The sequence below is a fragment of the Hyperoodon ampullatus genome (genome assembly GCF_949752795.1).
Source record: "Hyperoodon ampullatus genome assembly, chromosome: X".
In the NCBI taxonomy this organism is placed as follows: Eukaryota; Metazoa; Chordata; class Mammalia; order Artiodactyla; family Ziphiidae; genus Hyperoodon; species Hyperoodon ampullatus.
Genome location: NC_136913.1, coordinates 132,779,288 through 132,806,249, shown reverse-complemented (window position 1 = coordinate 132,806,249; position 26,962 = coordinate 132,779,288). Strand labels below are relative to the sequence as shown.

At 36.1% G+C, this 26,962-nt stretch overlaps 1 protein-coding gene across 4 annotated transcripts in view; it reads right to left on the bottom strand.

The window, feature by feature from the left end:
- Positions 1–26,962, bottom strand: part of BRCC3 (BRCA1/BRCA2-containing complex subunit 3) — a gene marked incomplete at both ends in the record, with an annotated part of 81,545 nt that overhangs the window by 10,378 nt on the left and 44,205 nt on the right. For 3 of the 4 annotated variants that reach the window (XM_079728237.1, XM_079728238.1, XM_079728239.1), the window contains 2 exons: positions 294–337; positions 835–966. In XM_079728237.1, the coding sequence (XP_079584363.1) occupies positions 294–337; positions 835–966 (176 nt within the window). Of the gene's footprint in view, positions 1–293; positions 338–834; positions 967–20,415; positions 20,491–26,962 lie in introns of all 4 variants that reach the window. The other variant, XM_079728236.1, reaches the window with a different exon arrangement.

Sequence of the window (26,962 nt, the reverse complement as noted above, 5' to 3'; positions counted from 1 at the left end):
GGTTACGGCCATGTTAGTTGTTTGAAATCAGCCACAGTAGGCGTGTTACACTATGGAAACTTGCAAACACAACAAATTGGGGCCCTCCCTGTCTCCCTGAGAACTGGTGTTAAACATGTCCAGTCATGTATAGTATTCAGTGGTCCACAGGATTCAATAGAAAAGTTGGGAGCAGGATTAGTTGGGAAAGAAAACTCAAGGGTAATTCGTACTCATCACTTCAGTCACTTCAAGTAAATTTGCTTCTGTCATGTGAGTATTTCACTGCCTGTACTTGAGAAAAAAAATCTTACCTGAGCCATTATGGATCTTGGTTACTGAGTCCAGATGTGTAAGGCTAAAGGGATAAAATAGTTTAGGTTAGTAGCAAAGCAGCAGTTCATCTAATCCGTTTGGCAGTGGTCTGCTACAGACCTCTGCCAACCAGATTAGATAAATATGTATCATTGAACTTCCCATTATTGTTCCATTTTTCATGATTTGGGGGATGTAATTTTATTCAGAATGTTGAGATAATTCAAAGAAATAATTTTGAAATTACTATCTTTTGCTGAAGCCTTCCTATAGTACACAGTACTTGGCAACAGGGCTACTAAGATGTTATTTTTAACAACTAAAAAATGTGTCTTTGCCCCAGAAGAATCCAAAGTGCACCAGGAGAGAAACAAGTGTTAAAGACATTGTTATCATACAGGGTGAGCCATGTGATGACTTTCTCACAGAGAGCTGAAAGGAAAGGGGGCTCACAGCTTGAGCTGCTAAAGATGAAAGGACAGGAGAGGAGAACAGGGACCAGGCCCGAGAATCGGGAAGAGGAGCAGTGAGGGTCTCTACCTGTGGATCCTCCTATATGCATCCTGCTCCTCTTGGCACAGGATCTTGGGTAGCTCAACTGCTGACTCAAGGCACACTTTCCCAATGGTCACATGAGGTACAATATGAATTGGAATTTCAATTCTCTCATACCTGTAAGACAGTCAGTTCAGGTCAGTTTTTGTTATTCTTTTTCCAGCTTTACTGAGGTATAATTGACAAATAGGAATTATATGTATATACTTAAGGTGTACAAATTGATATTACGATATATATACACATTCAGAAATGATCACCACACTCAAGCTAATTAACATATCCATTACCTCACATAATTACCTTTTTTGTGGCAATTTAACATTTAAGATCTACCTTCTTAACAAATTTCAAGTACAAAATCACCATGTTGTACATCAAATCGCCAGAACTCATTTATCCTAGAACTTTGTACCCTTAGACCAGGGGTCCCCAACCCCTGGGCAGCTGACCAGTACCGGTCTGTGGAGGAGGAGGTGAGTGGTGGACGAGCGAAGGAAGCTTCATCTGCCGCTCCCTGTCGCTCCCCAATGCTCACATTCCCGCCTGAACCGTCCCCCCTCCACCCACACCTGTGGAAAAACTGTCTTCCATGAAACCGGTCCCTGGTGCCAAAAAGCTTGGGGACCACTGCCTTAGACCAATACTTCCTCATTCTCCCCTCTACCCCCCGTGCCACAGCACCACCATTCTACTCTCTGGGTCTATTAGTTTGACTCTTAGATTCCACATATAAGTGAGAGCATGCATTGCATTATTTGTCTTTCTCGGACTTATTTCACTCAGCATAATGTCCAGGTTGATCCATGTTTTTGCAAATGGTATGTATATATACATACGTATACACATACCATATTTTCTTTATCCATTCATCCACGGACAGACATTTAGGTTGTTTTCATTCCTTGTGAATAATGCTGTGATGAACATGGGAGCACAGATATCATTTTGAGATACTGATTTCACTTCCTTTGGATATATACCAAGAAGTTGGTAAGTTTTTAATGCTGACTTGTCATAATCAGAAGTTTTCTATAGTTTTAATAGAAATTTTGGGACACAGTAAGCTTCAAAGATTAAATATTCCTGTTACTTATTTAGTAACTCAACTCCAAAGGGGACAGAGTTCAAACTGAGTTCATGTGGGGAGCAAATTGGAAGTACATACATTTGCAGAGCCAATATTCTCATAGAAAATCTGAGGCCACTTTGTAAACTTAACAGAAGCCTTGGCAGTGCAAGGTCCTTATGCTCATTCCCCAGACAAGGGAAATAGCTAATTAATACTGTTTTCAGTCAAAAAGTTGCCAGTGAGGTTGAACACATTAATCACAAAGCCTGGGGAAGAGGAAATGTAGACTCTTCAGTGACTCCATTATGTGGAAGGGATTACTCATATAAATACTCACTTGTTCTAACTCAGTGTTCACCAGTGGCCCTCACTTCCCATTTTCTCCCCTGGAGGGAAATAGGTAAGTAATTTACACATACTTCCATTTTCATGCTAGAGTGAGGTCAACCAATCTACCTCTAAATACTTCTCACCCCAAATCCACCTAACAGTGGGTTCAGTGGAGCAACCAGGTTGAGGGTCCCTGGCACTGTGTGACCTCATTGGCACATGGTGGTATGTCAGCATAAGATCTAGCTCCCTCCTCTCTCTTTCCCACCCAGCAGAATGCGTCTGGCCCCCTCACCACTTCTATTCAAAATAATATTAGAAGTCCTAGCCAAAGAAATTAGGCAAGTAAAACAAAGGTACCTAAATTGGAAAGGATGAAGTAAAATTATCTGTTTGCAGATGACTTAATCTTATAGATAGAAAACCCTAAATACTCCTCCAACCCCCCCAAAACCGATTAGAACTAATAAATTCAGCAAGGTTGCAGGTGTCATCAGGGCCCCACATCTGAAAGCTCTAGCGGGGAAATCCTGCCTTGCCATTTGCAGATTCTCGTGGCTTGCGGAGATTCTTTGCTTGTGGCAGCATAACTCCTATTTCTGTCTCCATCTGTGCATTTGCGAGGTGATCAGGTAATGAGGTTGGAGCCCTCATGAATGGGATCTTTATAAAAGTGTCTTTATAAAAGAGGGTATATTTCTGTAATCTCTCTTCTGTTCTATTGAACTCTGATCCTTTCACCAGTACCACCTGTCTTGATTATAGCTCAATAGCAACTCAGTATCTGGTAATGTGATTCCTCCCAATTTATTCTTATTTCCCCAGATCTTTTTGGTTATTAAGGTTCTTTTGCCCTTTCATAAAATTTTAGAATCTAGTCCCTCAAAAAATTCTGCTGGGAATTTGATTGCTATTAAATCTATAGATTTGGGGAGAGTTGACATATTTGCTACTCTGACCTAATCCATGAACATGACATGTCTCTCCATTTACTTACTTATTTTTTTATTTCTTATTTATTTTATTTTACTTTTTTGGGTGCACTGGCCCTTCATTGCTGCACGTGGCCTTTCTCTAGTTGCGACGAGCAGGGGCTATGCTTTGCTGCCATGTGCAGGCTTCTCATTGCAGTGGCTTCTCTTGTTGCGGAGCACGGGCTCTAGGCGTGCGGGCTTCAGTACTTGTGGCTCACGGGCTCTAGAGTGCAGGTTCAGTAGTTGTGGTGCACGGGCTTAGTTGCTCTGTGGCATGAGGGATCTTCCTGGACCAGGGCTCGAACCCGTGTACCCTGCATTGGCAGGCGGATTCTTAACCACTGTGTCACCAGGGAAGCCCCTCTCCATTTATTTAGATCTTTGATTTTATTCATGAGTTCTGAACTATTCAACATACAAATCCTGTATATGTTCCTTCTATTTGCACACAACATGACTGTCTATATGAGGTTAGCAAGGTCATAAAGTACAAGATTAACACAGACACACAAATCAGTTCTGTTTCTATATTCCAGCAATGAACATTTGAAAATGAAAGCTTTTTAAAAATGCCACTCAAAATAGCTCCCCCCAAAATGAAGTACATTTAAGTTGTTTCCACATCTTGGCTATTGTGAATAATGCTGTAATAAACATGGGTGTGCAAATCTCTTTGAGATCCTGTTTTCAATTCTGTTGGATATACATAAAGATTGCTGGATCATACGGTAATTTTAGTTTTAATTTTCTGAGGAACCTCTGTATTGTTTTCCATACAGACTACACCATTTTACATTCCCAGGGCACAAGGGTTCCAACTTCTTCACATGCTCACCAAACATTGTTCTTTTCTGTGTTTTTGATAATGGCCATCCTAGTGGGTGTGAATTGATATCTCACTGTGGTTTTGATTTGCATTTTTTTAATGATTAGTGATGTTGAGCATCTTCTCATGTTTGTTGACCATTTGTGTATCTTCTTTGGAGAAATGTCTGCTGAAGTCCTTTGCCCATTTTTAAATTGGGTTATTTTGTTGTTGAGTTGTAGGAATTCTCTTTATATTCTGGGTATTAACCCCTTATCCGATATATAATTTGCAAATATTTTCTCCCATGATGTAGGCTGTCTTTTCACTCTGTAATTATTTCCTTTGATGATCAAAAAGTTTTTAAGTTTAATGTAGTGCATTTGTCTATTTTTGCTTGTGTTGCCTGTGCTTTTGGTGTAATATCCGAGAAGTCATTGCCAAATTCAATCTTATGAGCTTTTCCATTTTCTTCTGGGACTTTTATAGTTTTAGGTCTTACATTTAGGTTTTTATTCCACTTTGAGTTAGTTTTTGTATATTGTGTAAGGTAAGGGCCCAACTTTATTCTTTTGCATGTGACTATCCAGTTTTCCCAGCATCATTTATTGAAGAGAATGTCCTTTCCCCATCAAGTGCTTTGGAACCTTGGTCAAAGATCATTTGACTACATATGTGAGAGTTTAATTTGGGACTCACTATTCTGCTCCACTGTTTTTTATGTCCGTTTTTTTGCTAGTACCACACTGTTTTGATTACTGTGGCTTTTTAGTAAGTTTTGAAATGAGGAAGTGTGAGACTTCCAATTTTGTTCTTCTTTTTCAAAATTGTTTTGGCTATTCAGGGTCCCTTGAGATTCCATATGAATTTTAGGATAGATTTTTCTATTTCTGTAGACAAAACACAACACTGTTGGGATTTTGATATGGACTGCATTAATTCTGTAAATCGCTTTGAGTAGTATTGACATCTTAACAATATTAAGTTATTCAATCCATGTACATGGGATGTCTATTTGTGTCTTTTTTTTTTTTTTTTTTTTTTGCGGTACGTGGGCCTCTTACTGTCGTGGCCTCTCCCGTTGTGGAGCACAGGCTCTGGACGCACAGGCTCACGGGCCCAGCTGCTCCGCGGCATGTGGGATCTTCCTGGACCAGGGCACAAACCCATGTCCCCTGCATCGGCAGGCGGACTCTCAACCATTGCGCCACCAGGGAAGCCCTATTTGTGTCTTCTTTTATTTCTTTCAGCAGCACTTTGCAGTTTTCAGTGTACACGTCTTTCACTTTTTGGTTAGGTTTATTCCTAAGTATCTTATTCATATTGATGCTATTGTAAATGGATTGTCCTCTTAGTCTCCTTTTTGGATTGTTCATTGTTAGTGTGTACAAACACAACTGATTTTTTGGCACTGATTATGTATCCTGCAACTTTGCTGAATTCATTCGTTCTAAGAGTTTTTTTTAGTGGAGTCTTTGGGGCTTTCTATGTATAAGATTATGTCATCTGTAAACAGAGATAATTTTACTTCCTCCTTTCCAATTTGGATGCTTTTTATTTCTTTTTCTTGCCTAATTGCTTCCAGTTCCATGTTGAATGCCCATTTTTAAATTGAGTTGCTTGTCTTTTTATTGTTTAGTGTAAGAGTTCTTTACATATTTTGGATGCTATGCCATAATCAATTGGGAGAAGCCACAATGGGGGCTTCTGGAAGGATAGTAAGTTTCATTTCTTGATATGTGTTGCAGTTTCATAGACACATTTCACTTTGTGAAAATTCATGGAGGTGGTGATCTGTGTTGAGGCTGTGTGGGTATGTTTATGAAAGTTGATTGAGCTGGACACATAATTAGTGTGCTCTTCTGTATGTGTGTTATATTTCAACTGAAAAGCTAAAATCAACAAACCAAACTAAGGTTATGAAGAAGTTCTAGAGTTTGCTAGAACTCACAGGTCAGAATACTAGTTTTGAAGTCTATAGCTGAAGGAATATTCAACAATTATTTATTGAGCACCAGGGATACAGTGATAAAAGGGAAGCATATTTTTCAAGAATCTTACAATGTTAATAGACAAAATATTAAAAAATACTGTTACAAGTATTATGACAAAGGAAATATAGGATTCTATTTAGTTCTCAGAAGGAGTACTAACTGGGTTGGTATTGGAGGTTGAGGGGTTTCAGAGAAGAATTCCTAAAGTTGAGCTTAGTCTACAAAAACGAGTGTTAGTCAGGCAATGGCTGAAGAAACAGGCCAACTATGAAGGGCTTCAGGTTTGTTTTCTGTTTCTTTTCCGAGGATGTTATGGAGCAGGACCAGTTCGGAAGAGCTACAGCATAGACACCAGATAGAAGGGAAGGAAGACAGGAACACAATGGGTGGGTGAAATGGAAACAAAAATTAAATGACTTTTTTAAAAATAATGAACATGAAAAGACTGCTACTATCCTAGCATCTATGAAATATAAAGCAGAGATCAGCAGAAATTCATAGCCTTAAGCACTTATATCAATAAAAATGAAAGACAAAAAATATATTAAATAAATTCCAAACTCCAAATGCTAAGATAAAGCACAAGAAAATAACCAAAATAAAACATAAGGAAGGAAATAATGAAAGATAAAATAAAAATTAATGAGGGTGGGAGTAGGAAAAAACAAATTAATAAACAAAAATGATTGTTTGGGGGGAAATTAACAAAATACACACACTACTAGCTAACATAATCAAGGCAGAAAAGGGACAAAGCACAAATATACAAAATACGAAATGACTAGGGGGAGATAACTGTGGAAATAGAAGAGATTTAAAATATCATAAGAGACTCTCTGGCATATCTCTATGCAAATAAATTTGAAAACGAGACAAAATGGATAATTTCTTAAGAAAATACAGTTTACCAGAATTGACCTCATTAGGAAAAAAAGCATAAATAGATCAATTACCATAAAAGAAACAGAGGAATACATCAAGGAACTATCCCCCGTCCCCCAAATAAAAGGCCCTATTGCTTTCATGGAGGAATTGTCAAAGAATACATTGTCCCCAATGTTACACACATTGTACCAGAGCCTAGAAAATGAAAGAAAACTTCAAACAACTCTTATGAATCAACTATAATATGGAAACCTAAACCTGATAAAAACAATACAAAAAAATTCCAAAAAGTTATCACTTATGACTGTTGATGCAAAAGTACTAAATAAGGGCTTCCCTGGTGGCGCAGTGGTTGAGAGTCCGCCTGCCGATGCAGGGGACACGGGTTCGTGCCCCGGTCTGGGAGGATCCCACATGCCGCGGAGCGGCTTGGCCCATGAGCCATGGCCATTGAGCCTGCGTGTCCGGAGCCGGTGCTCCGCAACGGGAGAGGCCACAACAGTGAGAGGCCCACATACCGCAAAAAAAAAAAAAAAAAAAAAAAAAAAAAAAAAAAAAAAAAAAAGTACTAAATAAAATATTAGCAAAAATAGCCCAATATCATATTAAGAAAACCTAGTAGGATGTTTTTCCAGGAAGGCAAGCTTGGTTCAATAGTAGGAAATCTATTAATATAATACATTATATTAATAGATCTAAAGAAAAAATTACGTTCATAGGTCCTGAAAAATTAACAAAATTCAACAGTCATTCCTGATTAAACAGAAGAAAAGAGGTAACTATGGATTTATGGATATTTTCTTAATAGGAAAAAGTATGTATACCTTAGTCCTGAATACAATCTTGATAGTGAAATACTACAGGAATTTCACAAGGATCACAAACAAAGTTAAGACTGCCTACTATTTTCCACTGGTATTTAAATATAAAGGAGATACTAGGCAATGCACTTACACATAAGAAATCAATTAGAGGCACAGGAACTGGAGAAGTAAAACTATTTCTATTTATGGATAAGACATAATATTTATCTGGAAAGTACTAGAGAATCAAAGGTAAAATAATGCAAGGAATAAAATCATTGTGGAAGGTAAAAACATTAATACAGATATAATAGCCTTCAAATATACAAACAATAAAAAGAGTCACAATGGAAAAAACAAACCCATTCAAAATGCAAACAAAGAATCCCATGCGCAGCAAAGTTTGAGAACCACTGTGTTAGAACACACAACCTCCTTCCCTGTCAGGCCTTCCAACATGCTATTTCCTCTGCCTGGGGTTTCCCATTTTTACTTGACTAATTTCTACTCACCCCTCAGAAGCCAGCTTAAGAATGCTTTCTTCAGCAAAGACTTCCCTGATTACTTTACAGCACTTATCACAGCTGCAACAAATTAACTGTGTAATTAACTTTTAAATTTATTTTTCCCCTATTCTTTTTTCCAGCTTTTTTGAGATATAAGTGACATATAAACTGTGTAAGTTTAAGGTGTACAACGTGTTGATTTGATACTTACATATAGCAAAATGATTGCTACCATAGTAATAGCTAAGCCTCCATCAGGTCACATAATTGCTACTTCTTTTTTTGTGGTGAGAACATTAAAGATCTCTCTTTTCTAAGTCCTGACACTCAGGCCTCATCCTTTACCCTATTATAAAAATCACTATCTCTGGAGGAGGGACCCACACAGAATAATTTCACTGCCCTAAAAATTCTCTAAGCTCTGCCTATTCATCCCTCCCTCCTGTCAAACCCCTGGGAACCACTGATCCTTTTACTGTCTTTCCTTTTACAGCATGTCATTTTGTTGGAATCATACACTAGATAGCCTTTTCAGATTGGCTAGGTATAGTTTTTAAACTGCTTAAGTGATTCCAATATTCAGCCAAGTTTGAGAATGAATGGTCTAACTCACGTTTCTTCCTCCACATCTTCCAATCTACTCAGGTTAAACCTTCCCTAACTTTTGGTGACAAAATATTCCCTAGAGTTGCAGAAGTAAAACTTATTACCCATTCTTTGGAAAGAAAAAATAAGGTCAGGTACATGAGTTTTCTAACAGTAAAAGAAAGCTTCTGATTAGCAAAGTGCTTTCTGGCTACATGTGAAACATCAAAGAGATCTGTAGTTCCATTACTCCCTAAGTCACAGACTTTCAAGGGGGAGAAGGTGAGAACTCTTCTAGCTCTAACAAGCTAGTTTGTTTACTTTCCTGTGACACTCATTTATATGGCTTATCCTTTCAAAATTGAGAGATAGGTTTTAGAGAAATTATGTCATAAAAAGATGGCTATTGTAAACATTCAGTTGATTCAAACATTGTATTAGTTATATAAATGATTTGATAATGAGCTTGCTCTGCTTTCTGCAAGATAACTTTTATTCAAATTTATAAAATTCTCTCATTGTGAATATGATGTTAAAGGACCAATCACATTATTCTCTTCCCATTTGTACAGAATTTTAAGAAATGAAGTGATTTTGAATTTAAAAAAAGGAAGGTAAAATAGGAATAAACCTAAACAAAACATGCACAAAATCTATATGAGAAAAACTTAACACTTTCTTAAAAGACACAAAAGTAGACTACAGCAAATGGAAAGACATCCAGTGTTCTTAAAAGGGATGATGCAAACACCGTAAAGATTAATTATAAATTAATTTATAAATTTAACACAATAACAATACCAAAAAGTCTTTGCTGGAGCTAGCCAAGTTGACAATAAAGTTCACATGGAAAACTAAACATGTAAGAATAGGGAAACATAGAGAAAGAAAACCTAATGAGGACTGGCTGTAGCAGACAGTAAAACAAACAATAATTATGTGCCAGTACACGAATAGACAGCCAGACAGAATAGAAAGTCTAGAAATTGATCTAAACAAATAGGGAATTATTGAATGTGATAAAAGGAAGCATCTAAAATAACTGGGGTAAAGAATAGCTTTTTAGTAAGCAGTTTTCGGAAAGGTGGATAGCCATTTAGAAAAACATAAAATCAGATCCACATCTCATGATACACAAAATAAACTCTAAACTATATAGTTCTGACTTTTGACTTTTAGAACCATGTTGATATTTCACATACCCCAAAGGGAAAAAAAAGTATGGGTTTAAAAAATTCTAAAATGGAAAATAACCAGGAAAAAGCCCTCTCTTTCAAAAGAATAATAATAACCACAGGGAAGCGGTGGAGGGCAAAAAGACAAAACTCAAGTAACTTTTGAACACATTTGAATATGTACCCTCAGGAAGAAGACAAAAAGAACTTCAAACAAATTTCGATCTTCAGTTAGTAGGTTAGTACTCAGTTCAGGCTGCTACAACAAAAATACCAGAGACTGGGTGGCTTCAACAACAGGATCTTATTTCTTATAGTCCTGGAGGCTAGGAAGTGCAAGATCAAGGTGCCAGCTTATTTGGTTCCTGGTAAAAGCACTCTTTCTGGTTTGCAGATACCTTCTTGCTGTGTCCACACATGGTGGAGAGAGTGATCATCTCTCGTGTCTCTTCTTAAAAGGGCAGTAATCCCATTCATGAGGGCTCCACCCTCATGACCTAATTATCTTCCAAATGCTCCACCTCCAAATACCATCACATTAGGGATTAGGGCTTCTACAACATATGAATTTTGGGGTAGGTGGGGGCCACAGACATTGAGTCCACAGCAGTTTGTATAGGTTAGCAATTCTGAAACTACTTTCCGTATATTCTAGGATTGAGCAATAAGTTAACATATTATGGATAGCAGGAACAAAGTTTCTCTAGGTTAGAGAAGAGAATTGTAAGTATGGAAAGGGAGAATGCTAGAATGAACCCTAAGATGTGGGAAAGGATTGGAGTTATTGGTTTGAACTCATGGGGTCTGTTTGTGTGTGTGTACATGAATATACACATACATACTTCTTCCTATCTCTGTCTACTGAGAGAGTCTAGAAGCAATGGCACTCTAAGAGTAATGAGTATACCTAGCACCCAGACCTTGGCTTCTAAATAGCATTGTTAACTTAAAAGAACCACAGTACAGGCTAAGATGGAGGGATGGGGACCAGACTTACCCCCTTCTTGAAACAACTAAAAAAGTGTAAAAAGAAGAAAAAAAAAGTGAAACAATGACTCACAAGACCTTGGAAAACAGGCAGTGAAGGACAGTGAAACCTGGGAGATGAGAAGCAAGATGAGTCTCAGCTTACTACATGAAGAAAGTTTCCAGGCTGCAGCAAAGGAAGGGGAACCCCACCTAGAGCTTGAAGGTCTCCTTGAGTTGAGAAGATAGAGCTGAGGCTCTGGGAGAGCCAAGCAGGCTTGAATTTGCAGGGCAAAGGACTGTGGAGGAGAAAGCAGCAAAGAGAATTCCAGAGATCTTTAGAGGGTCACCTTCAAGTGTTCAGTTGAGTAGTGATCAGGGCACATATGTGAGGAAACTACATAAGGCCAGGGAAACAATAACCCAGAAGGATTAAAGGGAACTATCCTCAGAGTATATCCAGGGCCAGTAATACTGCCTGTCCCCAAAAGCCTCAATGGGAAATCTCATAATTCAGAAGACAGCAGAGTACTAAAAAGGGTCTAGCCTCAGGAGTAGAGAAAATGAACCTTACGTTAAATACTGCTTTGTTTTTGCCTAATAAAGCTTAAAAGCAAGACCCAAAAGGATCAAACTATTTCTATTAACAGTATCTCAAAGCAAAGCTCAAGAATACTTTTAGGAATATAAATATATCTAACACCCAATAAGGTAAAATTCAAAATGTCTGCATTCAATCAAAAGTTGCCAGGCACACAAAGCAGCAGAAAAATCCAACCCATAACGAGGAAAGAAAATCAAATGAAATTGACCCAGAAATGATGCATATCTAGCAACAGTAATTAGCACACACATACATTAAAACAGATATTATAACTATTGTATATTTTCAAGAAGCTAGAGCAAAGATTAACATGTTAAGTAGAGATAGAAAGAAATAAAGACCCAAATCAGACTTCTGGAGATGAAAATTACAACACATGAGATAAAAAGTACACTGGATAGGGTTAACAGAAAATTAAACATTACAGAAAAAAGATCAGTGAACTTGAAGACATAGCAGTTGAGACTCTACAAAATAAATCACAGATTTATTTTCTATCAAAAAAAGATTAAAAGCAACGAACCATGAGACAATATCAAGTAGCCAAATGTATGTGTAATTGGACTATCCAAAGAAGAGGAGTAGAACAGAAAACATTTTGTAGAAATAATGGCTTAGATTTTTCTAAATTTTTCTAAATTTTTTGATGCAATTTTCCTAAATTTGATGAAAAATGTAAATCCACAGGTCTAAAAAGCTCAATGAAACCCAAGCACAGGACACATGAAAACAATTACACCACGGTACACTATAATCAAATAGTTTTAAACCAGTGATAAAGAGAATCTTAAAAGAAATCAGGAATTATTAAAGAAATGCAAATCAAAACTACGATGAGGTATCACCTCATACCAGTTAGCATGGGCATCATCAAAAAATCTACAAACAATAAATGCTGGAGAGGGTGTGGAGTAAAGGGAACCCTCCTACACTGTTGGTGGGAATGTAAGTTGATACAGCCACTATGGAGAACAGTATGGAATTTCCTTAAAAAACTAAAAATAGAACTACCCTACAACCCAGCAATCCCACTACTGGGTATATACCCAGGGAAAACCATAATTCAAAAAGACACATGCACCCCGATGTTCATTGCAGCACTATTTACAATAGCCAGGTCACGGAAGCAACCTAAATGTCCATCCACAGACGAATGGATAAAGAAGATGTGGTACGTATATACAATGGAATATTACTGTCATAAAAAGGAAAGAAATTGGGTCACTTGTAGAGATGTGGATGGACCTCGAGACTGTCATACAGAGTGAAATCAGAAAGAGAAGAACAGATATCGTATATTAATGCATATTTGTGGACTCTAGAAAAATGGTACCAATGAACCGGTTTCCAAGGCAGAAACAGAGACACAGATGTAGAGAACAAAAGTATGGACACCAAAGGGGGAAAGGGGTGTGTGGGATGAATTGGGAGATTGGGATTAACATATATACACTAATATGTGTAAAACAGATAACTAATGAGAATCTGCTGTATAGCACAGGGAGCTCCACTGTACAGTAGAAACTAACACAACATTGTAAAACAACTATACCCCAATTTAAAAAAAAAGAAATCAGGAAAAAAAGTCAAATTAAGTAGACAGGAAAAAGGTAAAGATGATAGTCACTTTCTTGTTGGACAGTGGAGAAATATCTTTATAGTTCTGAAAGAAAAAAAAGAAGTCAACCTACAGTTCTTTACCCATCGAAAACATGTTTTAAAACTGGAATTGAAGTAAAGACTTTTTACAGACATATAAAAGTTGAAAGAATATATTGCTAGAAGACTTGCATTATCAGAAATATTAAATGACATTCTTCAAGAGGAAAGAAAATGATGCCAGATGGAAACAAAGAAATGAAGAGCACTGGAAACTGGATAAATACAGACATTTTTTTCTTTTTCTTTTTTTGTGGTACACGGGCCTCTCACTGTTGTGGCCTCTCCCGCTGCGGAGCACAGGCTCCGGACGCACAGGCTGAGTGGCCATGGCTCACGGGCCCAGCCGCTTCACGGCATGTGGGATCCTCCTGGACCAGGGCACGAACCCATGTCCCCTGCATCAGCAGGAGGACTCTCAACCACTGCGCCACCAGGGAAGCCCCAGACATTTTTTTCTTAATTTAAGTTTCTTGGAAAGATAATCAACTATTTAAAGTAAAACTAATAACAACATACTATGGGTTTATAGCATACATACAAGTAAAATGTATGACAGTATTAGCACAAAAACCAGGAGGAGAGAAATGGAAGTACCGTGGTGCAAGGTTCTTAATACTGCATGTGAACTAGTATAATATTACTTCAAGGCAAACTGATAAGTTAAAAAAAAAAAAATATATATATATATATATATATATGCATATATATACACACCAGTGCTTTTCAACCAGGGGTGATTACACCCTTCAGGGAATATTTGTTACTGTCTGGAGACATTTTTGACTGTCACAACTAAGGAAGCGCTACTGGCATCTAGTGGGTGGAGGCCACAGATGCTGCTTAATATCCTACAATGCACAGGACTTCTCCTTGCCACTACAGTTGTCTGGCCTATGATGTCAATAGTGACAATGTTGAGAAACCCTACTAAAGTAATATAACAAAAGATTATCACTAATAAACCTACAAAGGAGGTAAAATTAAATCATAAAAATCACTCAATCCAAAAGAAGGCATAAGAAAGAGGAAAAAGTGAACAGAAATTAGATGAGACAAATATAGAAAACGAATAGACAATAGAAGCAAGGTGGTAGATTTTAAACCTAACCTCATTAATAATCACATTAAACGTAAAGGATCCAAATATGTCAATTAAATGGCAGAGATTGTCAGATTGGATAATTCCTAGACCCAACTATATGCTAACTACAAAAATCACACTTTAAATTTAAAGACACAAATAAGTTAAAAGTTAAATGATACAACATGCTAACAAAACTCAAAAGAGAGTAAGTATGGTTATACTAATATCAAAGTTAATTTCAGAGAGAAGAATATTAAGAGATGAAGATAATTTCCTAATGATAAAAAGGTTAATTCATAAAAAATACATAACAGTCCTTAACATGTAGGCACACAATAACAGAGCTTCAGAAGCTATAAATAAAAAATTGATAGAATCATGAGGAAAATAGACAAATCTACAATTATAGAGTTGTCAATACCCTTCCTTCAAAAATTGATAGAACAGTGCACACAAATGCCAGTAAAAGTAAAGACTTGAACTTACATTATAAAACATCTTGATCTATATGAGTCTCCTTATTCCTAGTCACTGATTTTTTTCAAGGTTCAGGCCAGTCATCTTGTAGAATGTGCCACATGTTGGATTTGATTATTTTATTATTACACCCAGGTCTGGCAAGAATACTACATAGGTATTGTTGTACCTAGCTTTGCTGTATACATGAAGTTTTTAAAACTCATTCTTACAGAAAATTATTAGTAAAAACAAAAATATAAAGCATGAGATTAAAAAAAGAAACATTCTAGCTTGGTTTAAAATAAAATTTCCACTCTCTTTTCTTTTTCCTTGTGCCTAAGAAATGAGCACAGTGTTCACATTTGCACCTGTATATTTGCTGGCATTCTGTCACCTGTGTATATGTTGTATTTTAACAACAACAACAACAAAATGTCTTAAGGGCAAAGCTTTTCTCTTCCTTTATTTTTCACAAAATGTGTATTCCAGTCTGCTAAGTCTTCTTATTACCACAGAGTAAATTATATTTAAAGAATGAACTGGGGAGGGAAAAATCTGTACTGGAAATATTTAAGGGATGAATTGTAAGGGAAAAAATCAGTATTGAAGAGAAAAGGGCAATTACTATCTTAGGCAGCCTTCTGAGTAATTATATAATTATAATATATAATCTCAGACTGCATACCAGCTGTTAAGTTGAGTAAATGTCTTTATTTTTATTGGTTTTGCCCTTTATATTTCTAAGTGAGAAACAATAAAGAGATTTTGATTAACTTAAAAAACTTAACCTAATTGATATTTCTAAGCATACTCTACCCAACAGCAAAATACATATCCTTTTCAGGTGTATGCAGAAAAGTTACCTATATAGACCACATTCTGGGTCATAAAACATTCTCAATGTATGGCATGGGGAACACAATCAATAATATTATAATAACTTTGTATGGTGACAGATGGTAACTTGACTTATCGTGGTGATTGTTTTGTAAGGTATAGAATTATTGAATCACTGTGTTGTGCACCTGGAACTAACATAGTATTGTAGGTCAATTATACTTCAATTTTAAAAATTAGGACTTCCCTGGTGGCACAGTGGTTAAGAATCCGCCTGCCAATGCAGGGGACACGGGTTCGAGCCCTGGTCCGGGAAGATCCCACATGCTCCAGAGCAACTAAGCCCAGGTGCCACAACTACTGAGCCTCTGCTCTAGAGCCCGTGAGCTGCAACTACTGAGCTCACGTGCCACAACTACTGAAGCCCGCATGCCTAGAGCCCATGCTCTGCAACAACAGAGGCCACCGCAATGAGAAGCCCGTGCACCACAACAAAGAGTAGCCCCCACTCACTGCAACTAGAGAAAGCCTGTGTGCAGCAAGGAAGACCCAGTGTGGCCAAAAACAAGTAAATAAATTTATATAAAAATTAAATAAACAAAATATAATTAAACAAAACATTTTAAATAATTTTAATAGGATTCAAGTAACAAAAAGTATTTTTTCTGACCACAATGGAATTAAATTAAACATCAATAACAGAAAGATATCATGAAAACCCCAGATATTTAGAAACTAAATAACATACTTTTAAATATTTGTGGATCAATGAGGAAGTCAAAAGAAAAATTAGAAAGTATTTTGAACTTAATAAAAATGAAAGCGTACCAAAATTTGTGGGATACAACTAAAACAGTACTTAGAGAAGGAAATTTATAGTGCTAAACATTTATATGAAAAGATAGGTCTCAAATAATGGATCTCAGCTTCCATCCACCTTTTAAAAAACTAGAAAAAGAAGAATGAAGGAAGTTCAAAGTAAGCAAAAGGAAGGAAATAACACAGATCAGAGTTGACATAAATGGAAAAAGAGAGAAAACGAGTGAAACCAAAGGTGATTCTTTGAGATATGCAGTAAAACTGTTACACCTCTAGCCAGACTTATCAGAAGAGACACAAATTACCAATATAGAGATGAGAAAGAAGATGCAAATTACCAACATAGGAGTCAGAGATGACATTACTATAGATTTTACATATAATAAAGGATAAAATATTACGAACTTTATGCCAATATATTCAACTACTTAGATAAAATGAATAAGTACCTTAAAAGACACAAATTACCAAAGCTCACTCAAGAAGAAATAGATAACATGAACAGCCCTATATCTATTAAATAAATAAAAAGTTTCCCACAAAGAAGCCTCCAGGCCCAGAAAGCTTGAATGGTGAATTCTACCAAATACTTAAGGAAGAAAGAATATCAATTCTACCCAAACTCTCCCATTAAATTGAAAAGAAGGCTATACTATCCAACTCATTTTCTGAAGCCTGAATTTCTCTGACACCAAAGCCATAGAAAGACTTTCCAAAATTGAAAACCACAAACTAATATCACTCGTGTATACAAATGCAAAAATTCTTAATAAATTTTTAGCAAATCAAATCCAGCAATACATAAAATGGATAATTCATCATTATTCATGGGGTTTATTCCAGGAATGCAAGTTTGGTTTAGTAATCAAAAAATAAGTGTAATTCATCAATATTAACAGACTGAAAAAGAAAAAGACTATATGATCATCTAAATAGATTTTTATAGAATAAGCATTTGATAAAATACAACATCTATGATTGATGAAATAGAAAACTCTCAGCAAACTAGGAATAGAAGGAAACTTCCTCAAACTGATGAGAGAACCTATGAAAAACCTTCAGGTAACATCATACTTAATGGTAAAAAATTGAATGATATCTCCAAAGATCAAGAACAAGGCTACCGTGACTGCTCTCACTGTCATTAAACTGTATTCAACAGCTTATGAGATGTTCCAATGAATGTGGTAAGGTGACAAAAATAAACATAAGCATCCAGATTGGAACGAAAGAAGTAAAACTGCCTCTAGTCACAGATGATGACCTATGTAGGTAATCCAATGGACTCTTCAAAACTACTAAAATTAACAAGTGAATCTAGCAAAGTTGTAGGATACAAACTCAATATATAAAAATCAAATGTATTTTTGTATAGCAGCAATGAACAGTAGGAAAATGAAATTAAAACAATAGAACAGTAGGATAAACATATGAAATGTGTAGGGATAAGTCTGACAAAAGATATGCAAGACCCATATACTGAAAACTACAAAAAATTGTTGAGAGAATTAAAGACCTAAGTAAATGGAGAGATATACCATGTTCATGGACTGGAAGACTCAATATTTTTAAGATGTCAATTCTCCCCAAAATGATCAATAGAGTCAATATAATCCCAATAAAAAATCCCAGCAGGCTGTTTTGGAAAACAACCCCTGGTAATTTCTTAAAAAGTTAAATATACACCTAGCATATGATTCAGCCAGTCTGCTCCTACGTATTTCTCCAAGGGAAGAGAGAGCATATATCCAATACAAAGACTTGTACACAAATGTTCAAAGTAGCTTTATTTGTAGTAGACAAAAACTGCAAGTAACTCAAATGTCTATCAACAGGTGAATGGATAAAAAAAATTGTGGTAATAATTATATCATTTAATACTACTCTGTAATAAAAATAATGATACATGCTATAACTTGGATGAATCTCAAAATAATTCTGTTGTTTGAAAGGTAACAAAGAGTACATGTTCTATATATATGTATATATATACATATGTATTTCTAGAAAATGCAGAGTAATCTATATTGACAGGTCAGGGTTTCCTGGGGTTAGGGAAGGGATATGAAGTGGCAAGGGGGAGGAATTACAAAGGGGTGATGGGGTGATGGATATGTTCATTATCTTGATTGTGGTGATGGTGTGTATAGGTGTGTATTTGTCAAAACTTTTCAAATTGTATACTTTAAACATGTAGTTTATTGTATGTCAATTATACCTCAATAGAACTGTTAAAAAAATTAAGGGAACCAGGGCTCCTTGGAGAAATGCTGAATCCAGGCCTGAATGCAGGAAAGGAGGAGATGAAGCTGAAACATCTTCTTGTGCCAGAAAATCAGGTAGTACTCAAAAAATGATGGGAACATGTCAATAGAACATGGGAGGGGCTTCCACTGTGTGTGCCTACTATGTGTCTCAAAGTAGCTAATGACAATAATGGGTTAGAACCTATTGGTAAAATAAGAATCAGGTGTCCGCACTAATATAAATAAATGAATGAAAAAATAAACAAATGGGAAGAAGGAAAAGCCCTTGCCTAGAGTAGAATGCTAACTAGTAAATGTAGACGGAATGATGGAATTAGACCATTGCCTTTGACAACCATCTTAATAATAAATAATTAGGAAAGGATCATTGATGAATGCTAAAACTCCCCACAAGATACTTACTAATTTCAAAGGGAAAAATTTATAGTGGAAAACCTCAGAGACACTTCCTTAAGGGCATGGTCAAAGTTGGAGTCACATATGATGGGACAAATTGATATCATGTGCCTCCTAAAACAAATCACTGAGAAGAACACAACATCACTTTTGTGGTGTTATTGCCAAAGTATATAATCTCCATATAATTATGATAAAACATAAATCCAAAAGGAGGGACATTTTTCCAAAATAACTGGCCTGTAGTCTTCAAAAATATTAAAGTCACAAAAGACACAGGAACTGTTTCCAATCAAAGGAGACTAAAAAGTCATGACAATTATGTGCAATGTGTGAACCTGGTCTGCATCCTGGACCAGGATAAAGGTTTTTTTGTTTTGTTTTTCGTACGGTAAGGGATGTTATTAGGAAAACTGATGAAATTAGAATACCATCTATGGATCAGATACAGTATTATATGAATTTTAATTTCCTGATATTATTTTATTATTGTTATGTACGAGAATGTCCTTGTTCTTTAGGAAATATCCACTGAAGGGACATCATTTGTGTAACTTATCCTCAAATGGTTCAGGAAAAATTATCCATAGGTATAAAGAAAAAAAGATAATGGAAATATGATAAAATTCTGACATTTGGGGGATCTGGGTGAAGGGTACACAGGAATCCTTTGTACTGTTCTTGCAACTTTTCTGTAAATCTGAAATTATTTCAAAACAGAATGTTGTAAAACATTAGGAGTATTATCTAAAAGAATCAAAACAGTAAGGACAATTTCTAAAACTGAAAAAACAGGTAATGGAAAACTCAATCAGAGTAACAAATGGAAGGAGAGGTAAAAAGAATTAAACAGAAAGTATGGCACAAAGAAAGCAGAAAAAATATAATGGCAGGAATACTGCCACATATACCAGCAATGATAATAAAATGAATGCATTACACTCACCTATTAATAGACAGATGTTCTGATTGTTTAAAACGAAGTAACTCAAGATCTTGCTATATTCTATTTAAAAGAGACATACCTGAAACAAAATAACTGAGGAAGTTTGAGAATAAAGGGATGGAGAAAGTTGTAATAGGAAAAAGATACTAACAAGAACTACAACATCCAACAAACAGGGAGTGGCAGAAGTTGCTAGCTGTCCTAATCCAAATGTCCTTGGTAACAATGCCAATTTTTAGCCGACAGCTATCTGACAGGCCTCCCTGGAAGCTTAGGTGTGGCCACTTGACTAAATTCTGCCAATGAGATGAAAATTGAATTGTTTTCTGGGGCTTTCTGGGAAGGTCACTTATTAGAAATTGGCAGAGCTGGGACCGGCCCCTTTTTGCCCTCCTACCTTTCCTCTTCCTTCTGGCCCTCAATGGAGATGTGCTGGCTGGAGCTCCAGAAGTCTCGTGGACCATGAGGGGACCTTAGGATGGAAACCATACACCGAGATGGTGAAGCAGAAGATAGGAGCCTGGGTCCCTGATAGTATTGCAGAGCCCTTGAATACCTATCTCCAGATTTCTTCTACCCAAGAAAAAATCTTTCTTCTTTAAACTAATTTTATTTATTATTTTTTCCTAATATATGTAGTTGAACCTAATCCTAACAGGAAGAGTAACATTCTTTACAAAGAAAGAATTCAAGGCATGTATAAATATATGCATAAATAAATGGGACAAAGAGGGCTACTTCATATTTTATGAAGGAAAAATATACCAGGACAATATACAAGTTATGAACCTTTATACATTCTTTATGCACTAACAATACAGCTTCAAACCCTGACTAAAATATAGGAAATAGACAAATTTAGTTATGATGGGAGGTTTATACATATCTCTCTCAATGAGGAAGGATATAAGGATCAGTATAACACAAAAGCTTATTCTAACAAGGCTATAAGGGACTTTTACTCAAGAGACAATACACATATTTTTCAATTCATATGAAAAAGTTACAAAAATTGACCATGTTTGAAGTCAGGGGTCAGCAACCTTTTTAATGGAAAGGCCAAACAGTATATGTTTTAAGCTGTATGGGCCACAGAGTCTCTGTTACAGCCACTCAGCTTTGCAGTTGTAGCTGGAAAGCAGTCATAGTATGTAAACAAATGGGTGTGGCTGTGTTCCAATAAAACTTGATTTCCAAAATAGGCGCCAGGCCCATGTGGTCTAAAAGCTGTAGTTTGTGGATCCCCGTTCTAGGTAACAGAGGAAGTATCAAAAAATTTCCATAAAGCTGATATCACACAGGCCACAATTACCATAATGTAGTGTTAAAAATGAACATAATAGCAAAAAATATCCCCCCCAACCTGGCCCAGATCTACACACCTGGACATTTTAAAATGCATTTCTAAATAACTCTTGAGTTGAAGAGAAAATAAAAACAGAAAACACAAATGAGTTAGAAGTTAAAAAAAAAACACTGGAACTACTGTACAACAAAACCTATGTAATGGAGCCCAAGTGAGGAGGAAAATATATGGCCTTAAATGTATTTGTTAGAAAGCAAGGGAGACAGAAAGTAAACTTAGTTTTAATCTCAAGAATTTAGAATAAGGATAACAATAAGAACAATGCAGCAATAATAAAACATACAGAAAATACAATGAAGAAATTAATAAAGAGAAAAGCAGACATTTTTTTAAAAAGAAAACAAAGAAATTGAGTTGATCAAGAGAACCTAAAGCTGGTCCTTTGAAAAGACCAACAAAATAGATAAGCCTCTAGAAAGAGAATCAAGAAAAAAGAGAAAAAACAAGTAAACAGCATTAGCAATGGAAAAGGGGACATACTTAAAGAGAGATCACACAATCATCCACTCAAGAAATATTTACTGAATGGCTACTATGTGGCAGGCCATGACACAGTCCCCACAGTCATAGAAACAACAATCTAGTGGAGAGACCATAAATAATGAATGCAAAATTAAATTACATTAGTGATAAATGCTACAAAGAAAATAAAACATTTAAAAAATAAAACTACATATTTCCTCAAGTCAAAAAAAATGCAAAACTTAGATGAAATGGACAATTTTCTAGGAAATATAAATTACCATAATTGACTCAAGGAGAAGTAGAAAACCTGAAAAAAAACAGAAACCAAAGAAGAGATTTAAATAGTGAGGAAAGATCTACACCCTCAGAAGGCATGAGGCCAAGATGGTTAAGGAAGAGAAATTCCAGTCTGATATAGCCTGTCCCAGAGCATACAACTACTACAATAATAAAATAAAACATAGCTAAAATATAGCTACAAGAGGAATTTTCTTAAACAGATAAAGAATATCTGTCAAAAATCTACAATAAACATCACTTATTGGTGAATTATTAAAAACTGTCTCCCTGAACTTGGGAATAAAAAAGGATGCCTAATATCATCCCTGAAAGTCCTAGAAAATTTAGTAAGGCAATAAAAGAAAATAAAAGGCATGCAGATTAAAAAGGAAGAACTAAAATTGTGATTATTCACAAATGACCTGTGTTTATAGAAGATTGTAAAAACCCACACACTATTAGAATTAATAAGTAAATTAGCAAGGTTACTGGGCACAAGACCAACATAAACAAATCCATTTAATTCATATATACTAGCAAAAAAATAGGAAATGAACTTAAAAAAATTAGGCCATTTATAATAGCTTTACAGTATTTTTAAAATAAAGATCAAATAGCTAGGAAAAAATCCAACAAGAGGTACAAGGCCTCTATACTGAAAATTATAACATATTACTGAGAGAAATTAAAGACCCACACAAAAGGAGGGATATAACATGCTCATGGAGTGGAAGACCTCACTTAAAAAATGTCATTTTCCCCTGAATTGAGCTATAGACTTAAAGCAATCCAAATCAAAACCCCAGCAGGTCTTTTTCCTGTGGATATTGAGAAGCCAAATTCTGCAATTTATGTAGAAATGCAAAGGGCTAAGAATAGCTAAGGCAACATTTGAGAACTACACAGCTGGAGGACTCGTGTGTTGGATTGGCCAAAAAGTTCCTTCCATTTTTAAAGTTAAAAATAAAAGACACATTTTTCATTTTCACCAAGAACTTTATTGAACAACGTATTCACCATTTTGTTCCACTACCTTCTGCCATTTTTCAGGCAACTTCATAACTCCATCTTCCCAAAACTTTTTATCTTTTTGAGCGAAGAACTGTTCCAGGAGCCTTTTACAGTCTTCTAGGGAACTGAAATTTTTTCCATTAAGAGAATTTTTGTAAAGACTGAAACAAATGGAAATCCAAAGGTGCAATGTCTGGTGAATACGGCGGATGAATCAGAACTTCCCAGCCAAGCTGTAATAGTTTTTGCCTGGTCATCAAAGAAACAGGTGGTCTTGCATTACCCTGATGGAAGATTATGCATTTTCTGTTTAATAATTCTGGACACTTTTCCTCGAGTGCTGCTTTCAGTAGTCTGATTGGGAGCAGTACTTGTTGGAATTAATCATTTGGTTTTCCAGAAGGAGCTCATAATAGAGGACTCCCTTCCAATCCCACCATATACACAACATCACCTTCTTTGGATGAAGACCGGCCTTTGGTGTGGTTGATGGTGGTTCATTTCGATTGCCCCATGATCTTTTCCATTCCACATTATTGTACAGTATCCACTTTTCATCACCCATCACAAATTGTTTTAAAAATGGAACATTTTCATTACGTTTCAGTAGAGAATCGCATGTGGAAATATGGTCAAGGTTTTTTCTGCTTAACTTATGTGGAACCCAAACATCAAAGTGATTCACATAACCAAACTGGTGCAAATGATTTTCAACACTTGATTTGGATATTTTGAGTATGTCGGCTATCTACCGCATGGGTGTAACTTTGATTGTTCTCAATTAATGTCTCAATTTGATGGCTATCAACTTCAACTGGTCTACCCGACCGTGGAGCATCATCCAGTGAGAAATTTCCAGCATGAAACTTTGCAAACCACTTTTGACACGTTTGATCAGTCACAGCACCTTCTCCATACACTGCACAAATCTTTTTTTGCATTTCAATTGCGTTTTTACCTTTCTTGAATAGTAAAGCATAATATGCTGAAAATATTGCTTCTTTCTTCCATCTTCGATATTAAAATGGCTACACAAAAATTCACCAATTTTGATAATTTTTTTAATGCATGCTGATATGACAGCTGTCACAATGTAATCTAACAAAATTGTTTTGAATGAAGTTAAAGACAACTAAACGCTACTAGAGCCATCTTATGGAAAAAACCGAATGAACATTTTGGCCAACCCAATATTACCACGTCAAGACCTGTTGTAAAGCTACAATATCAAGACAGTGTAGTACTGGTACAAGGATAGACAACAAACCAAGGATAGAACAAAGTAAAGAATCCAGAAACATCAACACAAACAAAGGCCTGATTGATGACAAAAAAATGGTCTTTTCAATAAACGATTCTGACTCAATGGACATCCATGTGAAAAAGAAAATGAATCTTGACCCCCTGCTTCAGACCATACACAAAAATCAAATCCAAGTGTATTATAGATATAAATGTGAAAGGTAAAACAATGAAACTTTTAGGTAAAAAGTAGAACATCTGAATGAGCTTCGGGTAGGAAAAATTTTCTTAAACAGAACACAAAGAGCTCCAAAATGGGAAAAAAATGATACATATTAAAATTAAGAACTGGTATCAAATATTTGCAAACCATATATCTAATAGAGTTAATATCCAAAATACATAAGGAACTCCTAAACAGAAATAGAGTCACAGATGTAGGAAACAAACTTATGGTTACCAGGGGGGAAAGGGGGGGAGGGATAAATTGGGAGATTGGGATTGACATATACACATGATGCCACTTATATGACGAATCTAAAATAGTCAAACTCAAAGAAGCAGACCATACAATAGTGGTTGCCAGTGGATGTGGGTAGGGGAAAGAGGAGTAGTTATTCAATGGGCATACAGTATTTTGCATTTCAAAATTTGCTGAGGGTAGATCTCACATTGTCTTCTTACCACAAAAACAAAATTATATGAAACAAAACAAAAACAACACAAGGAAACTTTGGAGGTGTTGGATATGTCTATTACCTTGATTGTGGTGATGTCAGCCCTATGCCTGATTTATATGTAGGTTCTAGATCCTATGTGACCCAATAAAGGCAGAAGCAAAAATTTAAAAGCAGAGTGCAGATAAAACAAGGATAAGGCTCAGGAATTCAAACAGTGCTTCTAGTGAAGACTTTGGTAATCTTGTCCATGACTTCTTAAGTTAAATAGATTCTGGATTTGACATTCTTAAAAGGGGACACAGAATAAGCACTGGCCTTGCTCTTGCCCAGCCACGTGGTCTTGGATGAGCCCCTTTATTTCTACAGACTCAAGTTTCTGAAGGACACTCAATGACCTTTTAAAGTACTTTAGGCTGTAATGACTGATAATTCAATTATTCTTCTCTTTTCTTCCATTCTGATAGCATTCTTCCTTTACAAGATCAGCACCATTTATTGAGAATGCAATGAGAAACACAGTCTAAAACTTGTAGAACACGGAGAATAAGTTTCCAGCTAAAATAGATTTTTTCAGATCTCTAATCTTCACCATGTTACAGAAATAAATTTGTTTTTCATACTTAAAATGTTTCCCTTACAGCATTCTGGAGTTCAGAGAAAAGCAGTGCTCTGTACTTCAATTAACAGTAATCACCAAACATCCATAAAGAATAATATCATCAACAAGAACAGATAGTTACCTAGAGGAATAAGCAGTTGTAGACACTTTCAAAAATGAGAACACGAGATGCAGTATCCCACTTTTGCAGTCCCTGTATTTGCTTTTCATCTAGTGAAACAGCTACTGTCTTTTTCTCTTCCTGAAAGAATGGAGACTGAAAAAACAAAGAGGCTTTCACATCCTAATTCTGCTTCTGTTACCTTTTATTTATGTTCGAGCTCTCATCTTGGATGTAATTTTTTTTCAGCTTTACTGAGGTATAATTGACAAATGAAAATTGTATATAATTAAGGTGTACTACTTAATGTTTTGATATATATTGTGAAATAATCACCACAATCAAACTAATATATCCATCCCCTCACATAGTTACCATTTTTTGTGGGGAGGGGCACGGTGGTGAGAACACTTAAGATTTACCCTCTTAGGAAATTTCAAGTACACAACACAGTATTGTTAACTACAGTCACACTGTTGTATATTAGATGTCTAGAACTTACTCATCCTGAATAACTGAAACTTTAACCATCATCTCCCCATTTCTCCCTCCCCTCAGCCCCTGGCAACCACCATTCTACTTTCTGGTTCTATGTGTTTGACTATTTTAGATTCCTCATGTAAGTGGAATCATGCAGTATTTATCCTTCTGTGACTGGCTTATTTCACTCCAGGTTGATCCCATGTTGTCACAAATGGTAGGATTTCCTTCTTTTGGGGGCTGAATATTCCATTGTGTGTGTGTGTTTGTGTGTGTTTGCACACATCCCTGATGACTGATGATGTTGAGTACCTTTTCATATACCTGTTGGCCATTTGTATGGTTTTTTTTTTGAGAAATGTCTGTTCAGGTCCTTTGCCCACTTCTTAATAGAGTTATTTGGGTTTTTTGTTACTGAGTTCCTTGTATATTTTAGATATTCACTCCTTATCAGATACACAGTTTGCAAATATTTTCTCCCATTCCATAGGCTGCCTTTTTACTCTGTTGATGTTTCCTTCGCTGTACAGAACCTTTTTATTTTTTATTTATTTTTGGCTGCGTTGGGTCTTCCTTGCTGCACACGGGCTTTCTCTAGTTGCAGTGAGCAGGGGCTACTCTTCGTTGTGGTGCATGGGCTTCTCATTGCGGTGGCTTCTCTTGTTGCAGAGCACAGGCTCTAGGTGCACAGGCTTCAGTAGT